General features: G+C 37.9%; 2 protein-coding genes across 2 annotated transcripts; both read right to left on the bottom strand.

Moving 5' to 3' along the window:
• Positions 1-19915: 19915 nt before the first annotated feature.
• LOC141686183 (uncharacterized) lies at positions 19916-20500 on the bottom strand. Its single transcript, XM_074491233.1, has one exon. It carries the CDS (start codon positions 20498-20500, stop codon positions 19916-19918), a length of 585 nt encoding a protein of 194 aa, XP_074347334.1.
• Positions 20501-20580: 80 nt separating this feature from the next.
• On the bottom strand, positions 20581-21522 carry LOC141686182 (uncharacterized). Its single transcript, XM_074491232.1, has one exon. It carries the CDS (start codon positions 21520-21522, stop codon positions 20581-20583), a length of 942 nt encoding a protein of 313 aa, XP_074347333.1.
• Positions 21523-23171: the final 1649 nt, after the last annotated feature.

Genomic DNA, 23171 nt, shown 5'->3' with positions numbered 1-23171 from the left:
ATCATAATATTTTGAGTCTGCTTCTTTATCTAGTCTTTTTATCAATTTTAACTATGTGGTCAATTATGAACTAAGTGAACTAAATTGATAAAACCAATAAAGTGTGTTGCTTTAGATTATATAAGGCAACATGGTCTTGTTTAGCTTGTAGAAGGCGACCACTTACTATGCCTTAGCATAATCTTGAATATTTAACTATTCAGAAGGTGACTAGGAGAACTAGGAAGGCTACAATACGACCATGTGCAAGTGGGTCCACCTAAAAGGCTATAAATGATTCTTCAAGGCGATATGCAACTACAATGAGCTACAAGGTGACTGAATTATCATTTGAGATGTAGAAGGCGACCTTAAACTTCAAGTAAAGGTACAAGGCTACCACAACACTTGTTTGCCTTAGAATCATTTAGAATTTCATGCTAGAAGGTGACCAAAATGAATGGGGGCCAATGAGAGCTACTAGGCGACACTCGGTAGGCTGCTAGGCGACTTAGGGCTCCCACTAAGCCTAGAAGGCGACCACATGGGCTCCACTAAGCTTATAAGGTGACTTCTAGATGCCTTAGAAAGATTTAAGTATTTTTTTCCTTAGAAGATGACTGGAGCCAAGGTGGAGCCGAGAGCCAAGAATCATGACGACTGGGCATTTAACCTTGCATTCATTGAGATCTTGATAGCGACCGAGGTGTAAACATCTTCAATAAAAATTTAATTTACATTTTAGGTCTTGGAAGTAACAAGATCTAGTACTAATGGTATTGGAGCCAAAGGTGCATTCATAGGGAAACAGGAAGTAAAAATTATGGCAACAGGGCATTTAAACTTATATTCCTCGAGTTCTTGATGTTGATCGAGGTATAAACATCTATAGGAAAGATTTTACTTGTCATCTTAAGTCTTGGAGCCAATTAATAATCATAAGGAATGTTCTTGTAGTTATGATCCATTAAGGCCTTCTTGTCATTGAACCCTTAACCTTGATCTTTACAATCTTCTGACTTGTTTCTCTTCCAACATTTAAATCTTAGAGTCTTTGTACATGTCATATGACTTTAGACTTAAATATGAATCCTCACTTAACAATCTTCCTAGAGATAATACTCAATTTCCTTTCACGGATCACTGACGCCTAGTGCAATGGTCTGGTTCACAAGCGATTAGTTCCGCTCCCAGGCCTTCGTATTATAACCTTGCTTAGATTGTTAAGTTTGCATCGACTTCATTCTTTCAAACAATGATTTTCAATATATAATATACTTTAACTAGAATTCTTTCTGGTACTTTAGACAACGTCTTCATCTCTACTACAATCTTGAATACTTCATTCAATGTTCTTCACTAACGCGTGTACATATAAATGAACTTTTATCAGTGAGTATAACTTCAAGACTACAGTTGTCTTCTTTAACCTGTGTTTTTACCTTGTCTTCAATGCTTTAAATTTCTACGCTTCGAACACTATTTATCTTCAATCAATGTCAATACATTGAATCTTCTTGTGGCACTGTCATACTGAACTCTTCAACACTTTTGAAACCCTGAAATTTTTTAACTTATTCTTCAATGTGGCATAAATATATTAATGAACTTCTTTCCGGGACCTGTAAATATTCTTCAAAACTTCTTATTATGTTCTGATTCTTTGTATTTTTCTTGTCTTCATTTCTTCCCGATTTCTTGTGTAGGCGTATTATTATTTACATGTCTTGTTCTAGTGTTGAGTTATCACGTCTACTGTTCATACAGCTTTACAATCTCACCAACAATTAGTAGCTGCCTTTTCTTTAGAGTGAAGTTTATAAGGTTGTTGTCGGCTTCCGCCGCCGTCGACTAGGCCTAGGCTTCTTCTAATGTGTTTCAAAGAGTCTTCCAATCAGTGAAGTTGTTCCAATAAAATGTAGCCGGCAGTTGTTAATCTTCACTTTTCTTGAAGTGTCTATCTTCATATTTCTTGAAGCGTCCATCTTCACGTTTCTTGAAGCGTCCATTTTCGTGTCTCTTGAAGCGTCCATCTCCATGTCTCTTGAATCGTCCATCTTCAATAGATTTCTTCCTTTAAAAACCGCGAGAATCAGGGCCTTTGTTATCACGAGATTTATGACAACCTTTGTGCATGTATTCATCAGAGTTGTACCCATTATCGTGATAGTTTCCACCATTGTCAGACATCTTTTCCTCCTAAGATTTGATTTGATTCAAGACCCCTCCTTCTACCGCCAATTTGTTAACGGAGAAATTTGGTTAACAAAGATTTGAGGTTCGTGGCCGGAATTAATATCTACGACAGTGGTTGGCGATCGAAAAAATCATCGGAGTGCGGTGATCTTTGCTTAAAAAATGGCTGAGATTGCCAGGGTTTATGTTTGCCTTCTCAGATCTCTCAAACACGTATCCTCACAATGTGACTACGTACCTCATTTTATAGAATATCAAGCCGAGCGTAGTTCTTGGGGAACAAGAAACCAACTTGGCTTCTCATTATGAAGCCCAATAGAAGTTGTCGAACCAATTTCCTATTATAACTCAAACATAGATTTGCGTCAGGAGTGCCCAGCAATGCGGCCTAGTCACAAAGGTCCAAGGCTCGATTACGACTTCAGAACTTCACAGATAAAGAAATTCCCCAACTGGTGGATATCCCCTCAACTAATGTTATATTTGTCGATCGTAATCGCATTTATAGTCATGACTTACCGCAGATACTCAAGCGCATCCTTACCTGTCAATGAGGATAACCCACTAGACTCTAGGACAAGTGATCCCAAGCGTATAAGTGCAAAGTGCGATATAACCCCAAAGTCTCCCGACGATGACAACCCGTCGAATGCAGAGACAAGTCACCCAAAGCACACAATAATGTTAACGACCATTCCCCTACAAGGATAACTCGCAAGACTACATAACGGCGCCTTCAATACATTTTACAGGATAACAGGCTCCCAGAGAGGCATCATTAGGCGCCCTGAGGGGTTGGAAGCCCTCCAGAGGCTTCTCCGGACACCTAGGGCGCGCCCTATGGATTGTGGAATCCCCTCGGGGTTCCTCCTCATGGCTTGCATAATTGTTATATTCAAATCTCTTCTCATTTGAATTGTGGGAGCAACCTTATTACTAACTTCTTATCGTTATGCATTTCGCATTGCGGAGCGGCCATCCCTTGCGGTCATATCGCCTGGGGCTAGGGCTGAGAAAAACCGAACCGAAACCGAAAACCGAACTGAACCGTGCTAATTCGGTTTGGTTCGGTCCTGATTTTTCAGGAATTCGGTCTATTCGGTCCGGACCGAATAGTCCAAAATAAAATTCGGTTCGGTTCGGTTCTTTTAAAAAATATTTCGGTCCGGACCGAATAGACCGAATAGACCTAATTATAAATACTATAATTTTATATTCTATACATTTTACATATATCTTAAAAATTATAATCATAATTTGTAATTTTTAATTATATTAATAACACTCTTAGTACTCTATATATCACCTTAATTTAATTATATTTTAGATTTTATAATTTTGGTTTAAAATTGTAATACAATTTTATTTTTGTAAAAAAATCGGTATGTTCGGTCCAAAACCGGACCGAAACGAATTATTTCGATTTAGTTCGGTCCGATCCATATTACAATTTCGGTCCGGTCTGGTCCAAGAAAAAATGATAATTCGGTTTTTCGGTCTATTCGATTTGGTCTGGTTTTGGACCGAACCGACCGAATGCTCAGCCCTGCCTGGGGCGCCCTAGGGGGTCTATGGATGTTTCCTTGGAGCCCGGATCATTCCTTATTCTTTGATAGTTGTATTCATTCTTCCTTAGCTTTGTAACATCTTCTATGGACTTTTTCATCAATATTAACTCTTCGTTATCAAATTATATCGTAACAACCGTTGTAAACCTCCGTTGTAGTGACTGTCGTGAACAGTTGCATGAAACCTCCTAAATTGTCGTCGTAATTCCTCGTCTTTGATGATCGTCGTAAATGACTGTCTCATCCAGCTAGCACCGTATAGAGCGCGCCCGGGACTCCGATTATACGTTCTCTGGAGCTCAACTTTCTCTTTCCTTGATGATGGTTCGACCCATTTGCTCTAGTAACCCGATAAAATATTTGTGATAGTTTTATACCGTAACATAAGGGATTAATGTGTGCTCAGTAACCCGATAAAATATTTGTGACAGTTTTATACCGTAATATAAGGGATTAATGTGTGCTCATAAATACAAACTACACAAAATCATAAAAAAAATTAACTAAAAATAAATATAAAGAGTATTTTTGAAAAGGACACGCATTAAATCACTAACAACCAATTTATCTTATATATGTTTTAGAGACTACACACGAGGAGTGTCTTGAAGATACTTCTAGCCCACAAGCACAATCTAATTTGGATCTAATTTGGACTTCCACCGAAGTTGGAATTATAACGAATAACATGTATTGAGCTTTGCCCGCTCCTAATATTTTAACCCAAGCTGCCAAAGACGCGTGGGTCCATCTTCATCAGGGACGTAGCCGGAAAACGAAATTTGGGGTGGCGAATTTGTTTCCGGGATAACTAATATATACTTTTAATTTATTATATATTAAATAAATTAATAAATATTATTTTTAACAATTTCAATAGGCAAAATATATTTGAATTCGTGTATCTAAATTTATAACTATTATAAATATCATTAATATTAGTACTAAATTCATAAATTTTATATATTTTTGAGGGGGCGAAAGTTGAAAATAAAATTCTTTTACTACTAAATTTATATATATATAATTTATTTTTATAAATTTTAATACTAATTTTATAATTATACCGGAGTTTGGGGTTTGGGGTGGTGGCCGGCCGCCCCCGCCTCGTCCCTGATCTTCACCTGTTGCGAAAACGAACAAATCAATTTGTTTTCGTCAGCATATGATATATTCTACATAAATACTCAATAATTATATATCATTGTCATGCGCCTAGTCTTCTCCACGATAAAACCACACCGCCTATTCCGTGATTGACTATGCTCCCAAAAATAGATTTGTAAATCTCAAGTCTATGTTACTTGTATAAAAAAAATCGTCGCTAATGCAGTATAATCAATGTATTTAATTATTGAAAATGGGCGTCAGGAGAATTAATCTATTTAATTATTAAAAATTGATTACAAAGTAATGTAGTAAACAAAAAATTAATAATAGCAAATTAATTTTCTCTGCGATCTATAAATTTAATATTTTGAGTATTTATTCATTTTTATATATTATCAAAAATATTAAATTTAATAAAAGTTACCTTCAGAATTTTGAAGAATAAATTCGTTGATAGACTTAAAGAATAAAATACTAAATTTAATAATTATATCATCAAATCAAGTGCCTATTTCTAATTGTGACTTGTGATTTTGTGCCGTTAGGTGACAATGTCATGCTGTGACATTTTCTCTATTTAAAAATGTTTGAAATGATTAAAGAATGGTATTAATATATTAATAACATCGCATTAACATTTAATTAATTTAATATTCTCTTCATTTCATTTGTATTAGATATTCTTTAAAAAAAAATCTTTATTGTACTTGTGTTAAATTAGTATAGTAAATTACCGCAGAGTATATAAGACACAATTTTGGTAAAATTAAATGTATTTAATAATTTTGAAAAAGTAAACTACATTTAAAGATAGTAATATAAATTATAACAATGTTAAATTTCCCAAATTTTTCATGTGCCATGACACATGTCAAATTTTGATTTGTGTTTCATATTTATCGGTCTCATATTATTATTAAAAAAGGTTATCATTTATACATGACACATCATCATTTGGGGGGAAAATTTGGATCCCGGACATTTCTCATACATTAAGGTTATTTTATTTACATCAGATATGTGTTTTGATTTTAACCCATCAACCTATAAATCAACTTTATTTTATTGTTTATTTTCATTTTTAGGTAAGCAATTGAATGTATAATTTCAATATAAAAAACAATAAAAAAATTGACACAAATAATTTAATTAATATTTAAAAACAATTAAACTAAATACTCTAAAATATTTTATATCAAAAATATTCATGTCATTACTCATCACTCAACCAGACTCTCAAAAATCATACCTTTATTTTGTAATATTTTAATCCAATTTATGATTTCCGCTCCTCAAACCAAATAATCTAGACACGGTAATTTTGATACTAACATGATTTAAATTATTTTAAAAGATATGAAGTGACACGGAAAATGCACTCGTAAGCAAAATGACACAAAAATATAGTACTAATACATGACTCGAAAGTATACAAATACGGAAATATATGACTGAGATTTGGGCCGATTTTATATTTATTCTTTGAGTTAACGACGCGGTTCAAAGTGTACGATATAAATAAATATTAAAATTAAATATTAATTTTTATAATGAAAAATACATATATTTATAATAAATATAATATTATTGATTTTATAATATTGTATACAATTGTGATTGAAATATAAAAAATCGTATATTTTCTAATATTTTACACAAAAATTGCATATATATTTTAGAAATATTAACATACATTTTTACGCGAAAACATAACATAAAGCGAAATTATGTTAACAAGAAAAAACACGACACTGACAAATAACAACCTAATATAAGTTTCTAATTCTTGTCTACTTTGCATTCAACACCATGTTTAGTATTAAATTGACGCCTTTAATAAGGTTTAATCAATGTCTAAAGATACGTTCTCATTTACCTAACCCATTTCTACAATTAACTTAAAAATAATGAAATGTAATGAAAATGAATACATGGTGTTGCACTGTTGCTGTTGCAGATTGACCTTGTCATTTAGATTTATTATTATTCCGACCCTAAAATCAACCTAATTTCATAACTTTTAAATATTAAAATATTCGATATAAAATACGTACTCAAGTTATATTCTATTTCTTTACTGAGCTGGTCCCTGAGCCTCAATTGATTATCCTAATTTCAGTCGCATATAATATTCGAGTATATATTTACCAAAAAGAATAAAAATATTCGAGTATATCTATTGAGCTCCAAAATTAAAAAGCAAAAGGTTTTCACGTCACTATCCTCGAGGGAGGATGGCCACGTGGACCAATCACATCGTGGATCTATAGCTGAGATGGCAATTAGTCAAAGCACTTACAAACAGGGTTTGAACTTAAAAAACATAATTGCTGGATGCAGTACATAATTGCTTCATGCAGCAGCCGTGTTTACAATTTTACATTTATAGCTTCGAATTTACTATCTCTGTCCCCTCATTTTTTTACATACTTGATACGTATTTTAATGCAATTATAAAATATAGTTCTGGAATTCATTTTTAAATTTTATTTTTTATGAAAAATTGAACATAATATTTTTATTTATAAGAAAAAAATTTAAAAAAAAATTATGCAACTACATTTATTAATAAGAGTATTGCGTGCCTCGTGCCGAACCGCTATCTCCAATATAAAGAATTGAGAATTGAGGGGGACCGGAGAGTAATTTTTGGTGCGAAAGACAAATTTAGCCTATTTTTACATAAAATTAACAAAAATGATCACTTTTTTTCAGAATAGCTATTTTTGTTAAAATTTTTTAAAAAATGGTTATTTTTATCATTTTTTCTAATTTTTGTACTGTGGGTATAACTGCGATAGCCGACGGTATATCAACTGACACACCATTTTTTTCAAAATAACGTACTAATCAATGTTCTACTTTAATTTTCCAGCTTCTTTATTTTCATTATTATGAATCGATTATTTACCTATTTAATTACAGTTGATAATTAAAATGTTTTTAAACTTTTTTGATAAGTTGTAATGATTTAAATTTTATGGAAAATATAAAAAATAAGAGGGACGGGAAGAGTTTTAATTAAAAATGTCAAAATTTAATCTCAAATAATGTGATATTTATGATTTGACAACATGAGATGATGTTATTAATGCGATTAATATAATTAATTGATTTGAGTGTATAACCTGTGTCATGTGAAATATCTTTCGAGTACCAATTTCATGCATTTTGATAATATATTAAATATTAGTCGATGACACGTTAAATATTGATTTATGTATCTACCACCAAGTGCGTAGGAAAAAAGTGCAAATAAGAGGAAGATAATTCTTGTCAAAAAAAATAAATAAGAGGATAATGGTGCATCTTATGTTTTTAATTTGGTCATTATATTTTACATTTGTCAAGACATTTCTTTTAAATTTAATCATATCCTTTTAAGTTTTTCCTAGCTAAATCAAATTCTTTTGACATTTTAGAAATCTTTTTAGTTTTTATTATTGACTTTCTAATCAAGAAATATACTTATATAAATAATAAGACGGAGGCGTTTAAGTGATATCTCTCAAATTGTCTCATTCTATTTTCCTTTCTCGATTTTTTTTGTTAATAAATATCAAAAATTACAATTATCTTATATTCTCCTAAATATATTATTATCATTTATAATATACTACTAAAGTTTCCACTATATCTTTTATTAAGATTTTTGAAATCAACTTATCATCATAATATTCTTCTAAAACTTATACTTTATCTTTAAATAAACTTATCAAAAATAATAGTAAAATATCATCATCTGTAATATTCTCCTAAAATCAACTTAACATCATAATATTTTCCTAACATTCTACTCTTTTTCTTTAAATAAACTTATCATCTTGCTATTTTCCTATTTTTTTATAACATTTGTTCTCTTACTCCTAAAATCAACTACTTACTATATATTATATTTTCCTAAAATTTATCTTTTAAATTTTAGCCTATAATATATTACAAAGACAAGTATTTATAAATATTAACCATCATGCATAATATTCTCTCGAGGTTGTATGTTTATACAATATCGACCATTAAAATTTTATAAATCAACTTACTATCAAAATATTCTCCAAAAATTCCATGTTATCTTCGAATCAACTTACCATCTTCATATCTCCTAAATTCCTTTTTTAAACCTTTTTTCATTTTTATTCTAAAATTAACTTAATATATTATATTTTTCTATTTTTATAATTTTTAGCCAATGAAATATTATAAAGATAAGTATATATAAATATGTAAAGGAGAGGACGAGGGCGATGATGCGACTGCTCTCATATTGTTTCAATATATTTTATTATTTTCTCACCTTTTTATATTATTAAATAAACAAAATATTACATTGATTATTGACTTTATAAATAACATAATTTTATGATATTAGATTTGTAATTAATGTGAGAGCAACTTCTTTGAGTAAACATGTTTAATGAGAGAATCACTTTTTAAACTTCTTGATTTATTATATTTATTTATTTATTATTCATAATTTCATAATAACAAAGATCATATAAGAGATATAAAAATAAAATAACGAAACATAGAAGGCCGAAGCACGTCTTAGTAAATTAGTCTCAAAGTAATACAGGAGAAAAGTATGTTTGTAATATTAATTATTTTGAATTGACATAAATTTTAAAAAATATAGAATAAAGAAAGCCTATATAAGTGTACGCATTAGGCGAATAACAAACTACGCCGCAATACCTCGTTGAATAGCAAATCCTATTGTCTGAAAAATATATCCAACCGAGTCTATAGTCATAACATCATTATCTTTTGCACTAAGAAATTCAACAATATCATAAATCATTAAATTCAAATATGTCAAAAGTAAAAGGTATGAACACGTGTTTAATGACTTTATTTTCTTATTTCATGTTGAGTTTGTTTAGTACATGCTTATGTGCACACATTATTCATTTATGTTGTGAGAGGAAAATGGTACAACACTTTCTGGAGGAAATCGCTGAAATAACGGGAAGTATGTCGGGTTTTAGGCCTGATTGTCGGCCTATTCAAGAAAACTGTATACGCCCAACTCGCCGAAATCCGGTGGCGAGCAATGCAGTGTTTGGACTGAATTTGCAAGGTTTCCGAGATATAGTGACTGAATAATTTCTACTCAATCGTAAATGAATTCGGGCGCTCTCACAGAATGTTTCTACTCGATTATAAGTAGAAAAAACGTGTGTGTAACCCCGCAAATGGCCTACATATCCTATATTTATAGGAATCAAGTCTACATGTAGTTCTATTTGACGTAGGACACCTCATCAGATGAGCCAACCACATTTTTGCCCAAGCCCCGGGTTGTTCTTGATCCTTATCCAGCTAGGTTTAGGTTAGAATAAGAGAGTCCTACTCCTAATACACCTCTAACCCTTATTTATCCTTTATCATTGTATTTATCCATTAAATATATGCATGTTCTATACATATGTCGTACAAATTCGTTTACATATAGTTGTAGCACGTTAGGAGTTGTATTCATCCGACTATCTCATTGTAAAGCTCGTGTTTAACTCAAACACTGCTTCTGCAGGCCTCTTACCATTGTCTGCATAACCCAGCTAAGTACCTTTCTTCGAATACCCTAGTATCTTAGCATACTTCAGAGACCCTGGGGTATTAGGTTAGCACCAAGTATGCTCCTAGCTCCCTCTTGCTAATACCCCTTCAGACGAGTAATCCTCATCTGTCATATACCTCCATGATAATAATCCATTCGGGTCCAATACCCCCTGATTTGCCTTTCACAAAGCCCAATTTTCTCTATGGGCCATAAATCCGGCCCATGGCTGATTTTAGGCACAACAACTACCCCCCGGTTCCCCATAGTCATTGTATGCTTGGGGAACCTGAACCATTCTCATTACCTTGTCCTATTTCTCATAAGACCCCTTTGGGATTCACCATATTCAGCCTCATTGGTCTTTCCTCATGAGTCCAGAGCAATATTCCTGATAGAAAACATTAATCATCCCTACTTATCCTTTTTCCACTTCCCTAATATGATGTAGGCTTTAGGGTTTTTTGCGTATCATTATATAAACCCTGGGGCTAAGAGACTTTGGAATAATCCCCATTTATTCTCTATGCCCTGGATTTCCTATTGATCGTATGATATAGTGCTGACAATCCCATGTTATCCCCTTGGCCTCAACACAAAATTTGAATTTATGTCCATGTTAATCTATAATCCTTTTTAATGGAGAGTCCTTGTGACGTATAAATCATTGGTTTAAAATTTAAAAAACACTATAAATCACTCCTAATCCCACTATTTTCCCTAGAAAATAGCTATATTAAAATTTAAATCCCATCTAGATTCACGTAACAATTAATCAATTTTATTCAATTATCCTTCCTTAACCTTCCAACTTCCCATATACACACATATATATAAACCACACCTCTCTTTTCTTTATCTTTTTTCTTTTCACCAAACCCAGCACACAATTTAGGAGAAAAAAGAGTAACCCGGGAAGAGAGGAGAGCTCCTATTCGACTTCCAGCCCGGAGAAATCAAAGAGGAAGCCGATCCCCGTCCAAGTTCCAAGCATGCAACCAAGCTTTTCTCTCCCTCGTCCGAAAGGTAAAACCCCTCATCTCATTACCTCTGTGTTTCTCTAGTTCGTACACATAGATATTCGCACACATCTCATTATCTCTGTGTTTTTCTAGTTCGTACACATAGATATTCGCACACATACACCTATGTATATATATTCATGTATGCACATATTCGGGTGAATGCTTAGACCTTTTTGTATGCTTAGTGTCGATTTTGTTCCTCACCGGTCATTGAAAACTGTATGCATTCTTGAATCTTTTGACTGTTTTTTGTTCGTGTTAGCATTTATTTTCACGTAATGAACATTGGCCGGAATCGACCCTATTTTCCGGTGACTCTTTGCCTTCCTCCGCCTATATCCCTTGTTATATATATATATATATATATATATGCATGATTAAATTGACTGTTGATTGTGTTTGTGATCTCGTAATCATCTATTTCACATCCTGTAGATTCGAAAATGTAAGTAACCTCGACCGATCTTCATACCCTATATTGATGTTTGGCCTGTAGACCTCCAGGTCCTTTGTTCAGGGTGTAATTAGGGGTATACCCTTCCTAGGGTTAGGCCAATTTCCTTAATACCCCTTAATTAGGGTGTATTCACATATCTTTTAGACCCCTAGGACCCTTTAGTCTATATACATTATGCATGCCTACCTTCTTAGATCCTTACCAATCTTGATACCCCTACTTCATTCCCTCATTAGTCACACGGAAGCCCCCTCTTCACGTCGTGTAAGAAATCTGAGAATGGATAACTTACTCTACTTTTTCTTTCGCAGATGTCTACCTCTGGGGCTTCTAGCAACTCTAAGGATTCGATTGTGGGCGGTGTATTCTCCTCCTCTGAAAACACAACTAGTAATGCCCTTGTTCCTGTCAACTTATCTCAAGCCTTCCTATCTTCAGCCTCTACTGTAGGTGGCCGAACTCGCTCTAAGGTGAAGGTACTAGACCCCCTAAGAGCCCAGATATCCCTATGAACAGCCTCTTCTTCCAAAGGTAATAGTCATGTTGACCTGACTTCCTCTGATGAGGAGGTAGATTCCTGTAACCAGAATACCCCTGTAGGTAGGACAAAATTCTTCACTGAGGAGACCGAGTCCCTGATTCCTGATGAACCCCTTAATAATGAGGTTGCTTTAGATGTTGGCCATTCCCACGGGGATGATGCTGATTCCCATATAGCCCCAAAACCATATGATTTCCTAAAACCTTCCATGACCCTGGTGACCCTTGATAGCCTTTCAGACAAAATAGTCCCTGGGTGCACTCTAGTGGTACCTCAACGCCACAAAAGGTGCCAGAATTTTGACAACCTTCAGTCGTACCAGTCTATCCCGAAAGCAGTGATATCAACCCAGTTCTTCAAACAGGGCTTCTCTCTCCCCTTACATCCATTTTTCCTTGAGGTTTTAAACTTTTATGGGTTAGCCCCTCACCAGTTAACACCCAACTCATACCGCACAGTTGCGAGTATGTACATTCTTTATCACCAGGAGTATTATGAGGCGTTGACAGCATATGAATTAGGCTACTTCTACCAACTAAAACCATCGTGTAGGTCTATTGGGTTTTTATACATCACCTTGGGGAGCGTCCATCATGGCAAGTGTATGACAGGTTGTAAACATACTATTGCAGGTTGGGCCAATCAGTTTTTGTATTGTTATGATTGTCCCTCATATCGCACAGCCTTCAATGATTCCCCCTATATGCCCGTTCAATCTCCCCTGGAAGGAGAAGAACTAGCTAGGGCCCATGGTATTTTGGAAAAGTATAAGGGCCTAGAGGATAACTCCGGTCTTTTTACCCCAGAAAATCTATATGAGTTAAGATTTGGTTTACCCAAGGAGCATGCGACTCCTACTCCAGGTATCATTCTTGCTGAAGAGACCCTTCCTCCAAGGGGCTCTACTCATTTCCCATATAGTCCTTTCTTAGCTTAATTTCTGATGTTTACTAAGAAATAGATGTGCTTGTACCTTTTCCTTATGCACGTCTGGCATATTTTTTACATGCCACTTATTTCCCTGTCTATTATGGCTAACACATTTATATTGCATTGCAGATATGTCTTTTGTGAAGAATCCAACAAGCTATGACGACCTCTTTGGAAAGGATGTGAAGGTCGAGGCCGCTCTGAGGGCTACCCCCGTGTCACAGGCTCCCTCTCGCCAAGTTTCGAAGGACCACTCAATAGGGCTTCCCAGTAAGAAGGGTATTCGCCTTCTCGCGGATCTCCCTGCAAGCTCTGGATCCTTCTCTGGAAGATCCCCCATCCAACAGTTCCCCAAAAAAGCAGAAGTTCTTTGACATGGTGGGGAACCAGATCCCAGAGACAACCGTAGTGGAGTGGGACAAGTTGAGACTGGTGGAGGCTGCTCGCGATCGGTCTCTCGCTAGCGCAAAGGCTCTGTTTTTGGATATGAAGTTTGGGGAGAATATCGCAGAGGTGGCTAGTAGTTACAAGAAGCTAAGGGAGGAGATCAAGCAGATTAAAACTAGCCTAACAGAGAAAAAGACCGAGGTTACTGGCCTTGAGGAGATTGTGACTAAGCTAAAGTTGTCTGAGGCCAACTTGAAGAAAGAAAAAGGGTCCTTATCCAAATCCCTACAAGTGTGTCAGAAGGAAAAGAAAAGCTTGTCCAAGCAGGTTGAGAGTCTGAGTCTACAGATTGAGAGCCTATTTGGCGAAGCTCGAGTGGCCAGGGAAAAGTTGGTTTTTAATACTGGCCGTGAGGCTGGTATTAAGGACTGTGTGAAGACAGCGTATGAGAAATTCCCTGAGATCCCCTGGGCTGAGCTAGGGCCAGAGGCCGTAGAAGTTCATGAAGGGGTGAAGGCTTAGAAGGCCATGGAGTGGCACGTTTCGAAGGTTGACCCTATTGAGGGTGTGATTAAGGCTGTTAATGAAGAAGCCTTAGACCCCCAGGCTATGGAGCAAACCCCCACCATGAATCCCTTGGTCATTGACCCCTCTGCTGACGAATCTCCTGAAAAGAGTGCCGAGGAGAAGGAGTCTTCACCAGCTGCTGATGCATCAGAGGCTATCCCCACCCATAAGGGTTAGTACGTTTTATAATTTCCCCTGGCTAGTCCATGAACTTTAATACCCCAATATTGGGTGGATTCTCTGGTTTTCCTTATTTTTATTATTTTGGGCCTTTGTGCCAAGACTTGGTTTTATCTGGATGAGGGTGCGGGCACCTCCTAATGCCTCGCAAGTTGTAATTTCTAACGACTTAATTCACTTTATGCTGCTTTCTTAGTCATATCATATGCCATCTTTCCTTAGGTGTTCATATACATACCCTGGGTATACCCTAGTAGGCTAATATCAACTTGTGATAGACGCCTTTAGGGTAGTCTTAAAATAGCCAGCCTATTGGAATTTTACACATATGCTAGCTACATTATCCTGGGCTAATAACCCACATTTATTCCCATATATCCCTTAGAATATATTGCCTTACAGACATTCTTTCCGCGTATCATAGCGAACCTAAGCCGATCTTAAACATGTAGACCACATCTAGGATTTAATTATCGTTATATGATATCACATCAAGTTCTTATTAAGTTATAATTTCTCGTAATATATTTTTCCCAGGGTAATTTCCTTACCTTTCTGTGGGTAAAGTCCTTACCTTTCCGTGGGTAAATTCCTTACCTTTTCGTGGGTAAATTCCTTACCTTTTCATGGGTCAATTCCCTTCTTATGGATAATCCTCCACAAATAAGCTCGACTTTTTGGGGTATTATTGCGCGACCGTTTTTTTCATCTTGCGTACCCCCCGAGCCTTAAACATGTATATAACCTGTCTCGTCAATTTTACATAGCATGTGATATCATCATATTCCCATATTCATCCTTAGTGTATTCCACACTTATCTGTGTCCTAGCGTATTCCACACTTATCCGTTTTCTGGGCTACCAATATGTCTAGTTTTTATAGAATTCCAAGGTACCCAAATACCCTTTGGACTTTCCAACTAGCCCCTGGGTTTTCCTGATTAACAGGTCCTGAAGTTATTCTACTTTATGTTGGAGACAGGTTTGAAGTATCCTTACTTCATTTTGAGTCTTACGCATTCCTGGCTTTCCCAAGCCATGCGCAACCCTCAGCCATTATCTGAAATTCGTATAGCCCTGGTATCCCCAGGTTTTCCAAATCCATCCAGACATAATCCATGTTAAATTCATTCTTATCCATTCGTAATATTCCATTCTTAATAAAATATCGGATTTTAATTTTCCTTACAACCATCCCATTTCAAGGTTATTCAAAACAGGTGTATACACATATACACTCTTATTCCAAATTACTAATTTTGCTTAAAATTATCTCATTTCAAGGCCAGACAAGATAAACTAGTAATGCACATATATATGTACACTACTACCCCCGAGTTCTTTAGCATCAACAATTTTTATGGTGAAGAATAAAAGCATGAATTATCATATCAATAAACATTCACGTTCCTTAGAGCGATTATATTCCAAGTAATCATGCCTTAATTATTTTAAACATATGGGCTTAACCACGATAATCATAAAAACACAAAAATAAAAACAATAGTCAATATGCCAGAAGTAGATAAAACGAGAACTAAGCATGATTTATTAAGGCAAATTGTCAAAACGTGTTTCTTCGGAAGGTGTACATGCACTACCTCCTGGCCGTCTACCGAAATAGGTTAAATAGCTAAATGCATAATCCGTAAAACATAATAGCCCCGGCTAATAGGCTATCTTTATTATTCCTATAGCCTGAAAGAGGCCTACAAGAGAATTACCTTGATCGGTTTACTGACAGTACTTCTTCAAGAGTTCAGTGTTCCACGCCCGTGGAAGTAACTTCCCATCCAAGTTTTCAAAATGGTATGTGTCTTCCCATAAGACAGTTTTTATCTTGTACGGGCCTTCCCAGTTTGCCCCGAAGGCTCCATGTCCTGAAACCCTCATGTTAGGCAACACCTTCCTGAGAACAAGGTCCCCCACTTGCAATGGTCGGGCTCTAACCTTCTTGTCAAAATACTTACGGGTTCTTTGCTAATAGGCGGCTAGCTTTAGCTGGGAGGTTACCTGTACCTCTTCCACAAGATCCAAATATAGTCGATGATTAACCTCATTATCCATGGGGTTATAATTATCAAGCCTGAATGACCCATAGCCTATCTCCACTGGAACCATAGCCTCACATCCGTAAGTCAAAGTAAATGGGGATTCTCCAGTGGTCGTTCTGGGCGTAGTGTTGTAAGACCATAATACCATGGGTAGTTCTTCAGGCCAATACCCCTTCTTCTCCTCGAGCTTTGCCTTGAGGGTATGCTTGATTATCTTATTCACTACTTCAGTTTGTCCATTGCTCTAAGGGTGGCAAACTGCAGAGAAACCCTTCTGGATTTTCAAGTCGTCACAAAGCTTTCGCATTTCCTTACTATCGAATTGTTTCACATTGTCCGAGATTAACTTATAAGGGACCCCGAACCTGCACACAATAGCCCGAAAAACAAATTCCTTCAACTTAGCCGCAGTAATAGTAGCTAATGGCTCAGCTTCCGCCCACTTGGTGAAATAATCAACAGCTACTAAAGCGTATTTTACCCCACCTTTTCCGTTAGATAATTCCCCAATCAGGTCTATTCCCGAAACAGCAAAGGGCCAGGGGCTAGTTAAAGGCTTCAGAGGTACAACAGGGTTGTTGTTCAGGTTAGCAAACCTTTGGCGCCGGTCGCACGCGCGGGTGAATTCCTGGGCGTCTTTTTGCAGGGTTGGCCAGTAATACCCTTGCTTTAATATCTTATGAGCAAGAGAAGTTCCCCCAGCATGGTTTCCGCAAATACCCCCATATACTTCTCGCATAATGTAGTCACATTCGCTCCCAGTTACACACCTCAGAAGAGGCATGTTGAAACCCCTTTTGTACAGATTATCATTGTAGATAGCATACCTCGCTGCTTTGTACTTAATTCTTCTAGCCTCATCTTTGTCTGTAGGGAGTGTTCCTTTTGTGATATAATCCAAAATAGGAGTGACCCACGATTCTTCTTTCTGGACATCTACCCCCATGACCTCAGCCTGAAAGATACTAGGCTGCTTTTAGATTTTCAGGGGTATTACCCCCAACAGTGTAGCCTCCCTTTGAGATCCTAGTTTAGCCAAGACATCTGCACTCGCGTTTTCTGCACGGGGAATCTGTTCCAAATTAACCTCCTTAGACTTACCAATTAGCTCATGTGCATACCTCATGTATAGGTCAGTACGGGGGCCTCTATGTTGAAAGCCTCCTTTAATATGCCCAACCACTAGCATTGAATCACTAAACATATTCAAATTTTCGACCTTCATTTCGAGAGCCATCTTCAACTCTGCTATCAGGGCTTCGTATTCAGCGTCATTATTGGTTGCCTTGAAACCAAAGTGAATAGAACTTTGGAGTTTATGCCTTTCGGGGCTGACCAACACTATACTCGAGCCTGCCCCATTTCCATTCACAGCCCCATCAACATACAAGGTCCACCAAGGACAAAAGTTTTCAATGGAGATCACCGTAGGTGTCAGCTCAGTGACACACTCATTTTCACTTACTTCAAAAGAAGAGGGAAATTCCAAAAAGAAATAGGCCAAGGCTTGCCCCTTAATGGCCGCCCTAGGCTTATTCTCTACATCGAATTGCCCTAGTTCGATAGCCCACTTCATCATCCTGCTCAAAGCTTCAGGTTGGTCATTTGTGCATAACCTGTCTTAGAGGGAACGAAGTTCTGACTTCCACCCGGTGTGCTTGAAAATACGACCTCAACTTCCTCGAGGCTAGAATTAAGGCATACGCTAGTTTTTCCATATTGGTATATCGGGTCTCAGCGTCTAACAACCTCTTGCTTACATAATAGACAAGATATTGCACCTGTTCTTCTTCTAGGACTAATACCACACTGATGGAGTAGTCAGAGACAACTAAGTACAGTAGTAAGGTTTCCCCCTCCGCGGGCTTAGACAACAATGGGGGATTCCCTAGTTGTTCCTTAATTTGAGTGAAGGCCTCTTCGCATTTGGTCGTCCACTCAAAGTTCTTACCCTTTATGATAGCTGAGAAGAACTCCTTGCATTTGTCCGATAATTTAGAGACAAATCGGTTTAAGGCTACTATCATCCCCGTAAGGCTTTGCACCTCTCGAACATTCCGAGGGGATCTCATTTCCAATAACACTTTTATCTTAGAGGGGTTTGCCTCAATACCCCTACGGTTCACTATGAATCCCAAAAAAATTCCCGACTCTACACCAAATACGCATTTTTGGGGGTTTAGCTTCATCCTGAATTGCCTCAATATGTCAAACATCTCCGCAAGGTGTGTTACATGATCCCTCACCACGTTTGACTTTACCAACATGTCGTCTACATACACCTCCATAGTTTTCCCAATTTGGTTCTTAAACATAATATTGATTAGCCTTTGATAGGTGGCCCCAGCGTTAATTAGGCCAAACGGCATTCCAATATAGCAATATAGCCCTCTGTCAGTAATGAAATATGTGTGTTCCTGATCCGGGTCATACATTGGGATTTGATTATACCCCGAGTACGCATGCATGAAGCTCAGTAGAGCGTGACCCGCTGTTAAATCAACTAGCTGATCAATATGAGGCAGCGAAAAACTATCTTTCGGACACGTCTCATTCAAATCAGTAATACCCACACATGTACGCCATTTCCCATTAGGCTTCTTAACTAAAACATGATTTTCCAACCACATGGGGTAGAATGATTCCCTCACTAGGCCAGCTTTCAACAGTCGGTCGACTTTTCTTTCAAAGCCGAAACCCTTTCTCCACTCATAGCCCTTCTTTTCTGCCTAACAGCCCTCATATCAGGCTCAATATTCAGATGGTGACACATGACCCTGGGATCCACCCCTATCATGTCAGAGTGACTCCAAGGAAAAACATCCAAGTTTTTCTTTAAGAATGAGACCAGGGCTATTTGCAAATCAGCATTTAGCTGTTTAACGATTTTGAGTTCCTGTGTCGGATCAGAATCCTCTACCATAACTGAGACAGTGTCTCCAGCCGCACCTGCTTTTTTGTTCGATTCCGACATTCGAGGATCAAGGTCTATCTCCACCCCATGTTGAGTTTCTTAAATTTCTTCTTTCTCGGGTAAACCATCGATAACGTCACAGCCTTCAAAATCGCTGTCAATGACCTCTTCAACTACCCCCTCCACTAGGGGTTCTACGACTTCCGTGATTTTTCCAATTTTCGGGGCCTCCAACAATAGTACTTCTTTCCGGGTACCTACCCCCTGAAAAGATGCAACAGCCGTGTATGGATCCTCTCCGGGGTGTTGTACAATCATAATCGCATTACAAGATTCCCTTTTTGACTTTACTCTCCACACCTGAGGGGTATTTCCATTTTTCTCATTAGCCGACTCCAAGTATCGATAACACTCCTCACTTGAACCCCCATCAAACAGATGTCTACTTGCTCACATTGCCATATGTAGAGCTCTGTTGTAACATTCCCTAGAGTCCACGTGACATCCCTTCACCCATCCAATCCCGTTAGGGGTAGGGAATTTTATAGAGAAGTGGTGAATAAAAGTAATAATTCTCATTTCCCTCAGTAAGGGCCTGCCAATAATCCCATTATAGGAGATATCTTCATTTACAACCACGAACTCGGTGATTCGCGTGGCTGTCCAAGGCTCTTCCCCCAGGGTGACAGGCAATTTAATTCGCCCCACCACCAAGACAGGGGGGCCGGTAAATCCGTACACATCATTATAGAAGGGTAATAACTCGTTGTCTACTAGCCCTATTTTCTGGTATGTGCTATAGGCCAAGATATTGACAGAACTCCCATTATCTACCAACATTTGGTATACGTTAGTTCCTCCAATTAAAGCATTCACGACTAGGGCATCATTGTGGGGGTGATGCATGTGTCGGGCGTCTGCCTCTCTGAAGTTTACGTCGGCTGATTCCCTTTTAAAGTACTTGGGAGGCCTCTCTGATAGGTTGTAGATATTAGTGAGAATCGGCCCCCTTACTTCATGAGCATAATTTTTCATGGCATTTCAGCTCGAGCCACCGATATAAGGACCTCCTATGATAGTATGAATGCTTTTGGCCCTTACGGGTCTCTCGGGATTTACTTTTCCCCTTCCTTTCCCGCCTTATCATCCTTATATCTTTTAGCTTCTTCAACTACAAATTCTGTCGTAAATCCTTTTCTGATCAGATCCTCTATGTGGTCTTTCAAGTGACGACATTTTGCCGTCTCATGTCTATTAGCATCATGGAAAGCACAATATCGAGCCATATCCTTTCTTCCAGGTGGTCCATTTCGGGCTGTTTTACGGAAAATGCCACTTTTGTCCCCAACTTCAAAGATATGCCCTATCAGGGCAGTTAAGGGGGTATACTCCGTATACCTAGCAGCCTCTCTTTTAGCGGGGTACTTATAATTCACGCTCCTTTGAGAGCCAGTAGTATACACCGTAATTGGGGCCTTCTTATCATTCTTCTCTGACCCGTCCGCTTGGTTCCCACTATATGGGGTCGTCCCATACGAGGTCCTACAAGCATACCCCCTTCCTTTAGGGCTATAAGGCATATTCCTCTTATTTTTGCTCCAATTTCCTGAGCCTCCTAGGTTATTATCCCTTTTGAGTTTAGCCAACGATTCTTCCACCACCTTGTGGGGTTCTGCCTTGGCATAGAAGGCTGCTAAAGTCCTTGGCTCACGTCGCTGGAGCTCTTTCCAGAAGTCTGTTCTTGGCTTAACTCCGACTATCAGGAAGTTCTTATAAGTTTCTTCTGAGACTGTCCTCACTTTGGGCACTTCTTCATTAAAATGCTTAAGGTATTCGTTCAAAGTCTCATTATCTTTTTGCTTGATATTGGCCAGCGTATTAGCAGGTGGAGCATATGCTACCGAAGCTCGAAATTGGGACAAAAACATTTCGCTAATTTGCCTCCAGGATCTGATAGAATTAGCTGGAAGCCTCTTAAACCATTGGTGGGCATTGTCCCTCAATGTAGCAGCCAACAAATGACACTTAGTCAGGTCATTAATTTGGTATACCTCCATCTCCGTGTTGAAATGGCTCAAGTATTCCACGGGATCTGTGACCCCACTGAACTTTAAGTCCCCTACCCCATGTATAAACGTGGGAGGGGGAATCTCTCACTTTCTTCGTAAAGGGGGACGTGACAGCCAAATCAGAGTGTGCTTTTCGGCCTTTAGCCTTCTCAGGGCTACCCTCAAGTCTTTCACCTTATATTGCTTGTCTTCTCCATCCGATAAGAGACTACCCTAAGCGTCTGAGTTATCAGTGGAATCCCCACTAGAGGGTATCACAAAGTTATAATGAGAGCTAGCACTGTGCTCTTCCTCTTCCACTATCGGGGTCTTGACCGAGCGGGATCTTCGATCCTGGGTGTGAGACCGAGAACACGATTTCTCCCTTTGAGAAGCCCGGGAGACTATTTTTTCCCTTTGAGACCCCCTCGAGGCTGACTTCTCCGTTTGTTATCGCCACTCAGCCTTATCTCACGTCTCAATCAGCTTATGACGCAGGTCCTTGTTACTCAACTTCTCCCCCATCCTATCAAACACGCTGATGCTACGCATGGGGGAGCCTGCAGACTCGCGATAGTCCTCCTCATCGGTATCCCAATCGGGATTTTCCTGATCAGTTTTAACATCAGAAATGGTTGGTTTCTTCTGATCGTCTTCCAGGTCCTCTTCTTCATCATCAAAGTTAAGGCGAACCGGCGAGACTTGAGCCTTTTTAGCCTTTTGGCCACTACCATCATATTTTCGCCTCCACTTTTTCATTCTTAGAGACTTCTTTTCCAAAGAAACAATCTTTTGACTCATCTGCTCAATCATCCCGAGGAGCTCTGAATTCGTGACTCCTTCATCTCCTTCCTCGCGGTCGTTACGACTACCACTCGGTGTTCATTTATTACCGGAACTTCTCGACATCTCTTTTCTCTAGAGATTAATTCAAGCACGATATCCCCTCCTTCTAGCGCCAGAAATGTTGTGAGAGAAAAATGGTACAACAATTTTTGGAGGAAATCGCTGAAATAACAGGAAGTATGTCGGGTTTTAGGCCTGATCGTCGGCCTATTCAAGAAAATTGTATACGCCCAACTCGCCGGAATCTGGTGGCGAGTAAGGCAGTGTTTGGACTGAATTTGCAAGGTTTCCGAGATATAGTGACTGAATAATTCCTACTCAATCGTAAATGAACTCGGGAGCTCTCACGGAATGCTTGTACTCAATTATAAGTAGAGAAAATGTGTGTGTAACCCCGCAAATGGCCTACATATCCTATATTTATAGGAATCAAGTCCGCGTGTAGTTCTATTTGCTGTAGGACTCCTCATCAGATGAGCCAACCACGTTTTTGCCCAAGGCCAGTGTTGTTCTTGATCCTTATCCAGCTAGGTTTAGGTTAGAATAAGAGAGTCCTACTCCTAATACACCTTTAACCCTTATTTATCCTTTATCATTTTTTTATCCATTAAATATATGCATGTTCTATACATATATCGTACAAATCCGTTTACATATAGTTGTAGCACGTTAGGAGTTGTATTCATCCGACTATCTCATTGTAAAGTTCGTGTTTAACTCAAACACTGCTTCTGCGGGCCTCTTACCATTGTATGCATAGCCCAACTAAGTTCCCTTCTCTGAATACCCTAGTATCTTAGCATACTTCAGAG

This window comes from Apium graveolens, chromosome 9 (assembly GCF_009905375.1).
Source record: "Apium graveolens cultivar Ventura chromosome 9, ASM990537v1, whole genome shotgun sequence".
NCBI classification, from domain to species: domain Eukaryota; kingdom Viridiplantae; phylum Streptophyta; class Magnoliopsida; order Apiales; family Apiaceae; genus Apium; species Apium graveolens.
The sequence above is the reverse complement of the archived record's forward strand: the minus strand, read 5'-3'. Positions and strand labels throughout refer to the sequence as shown.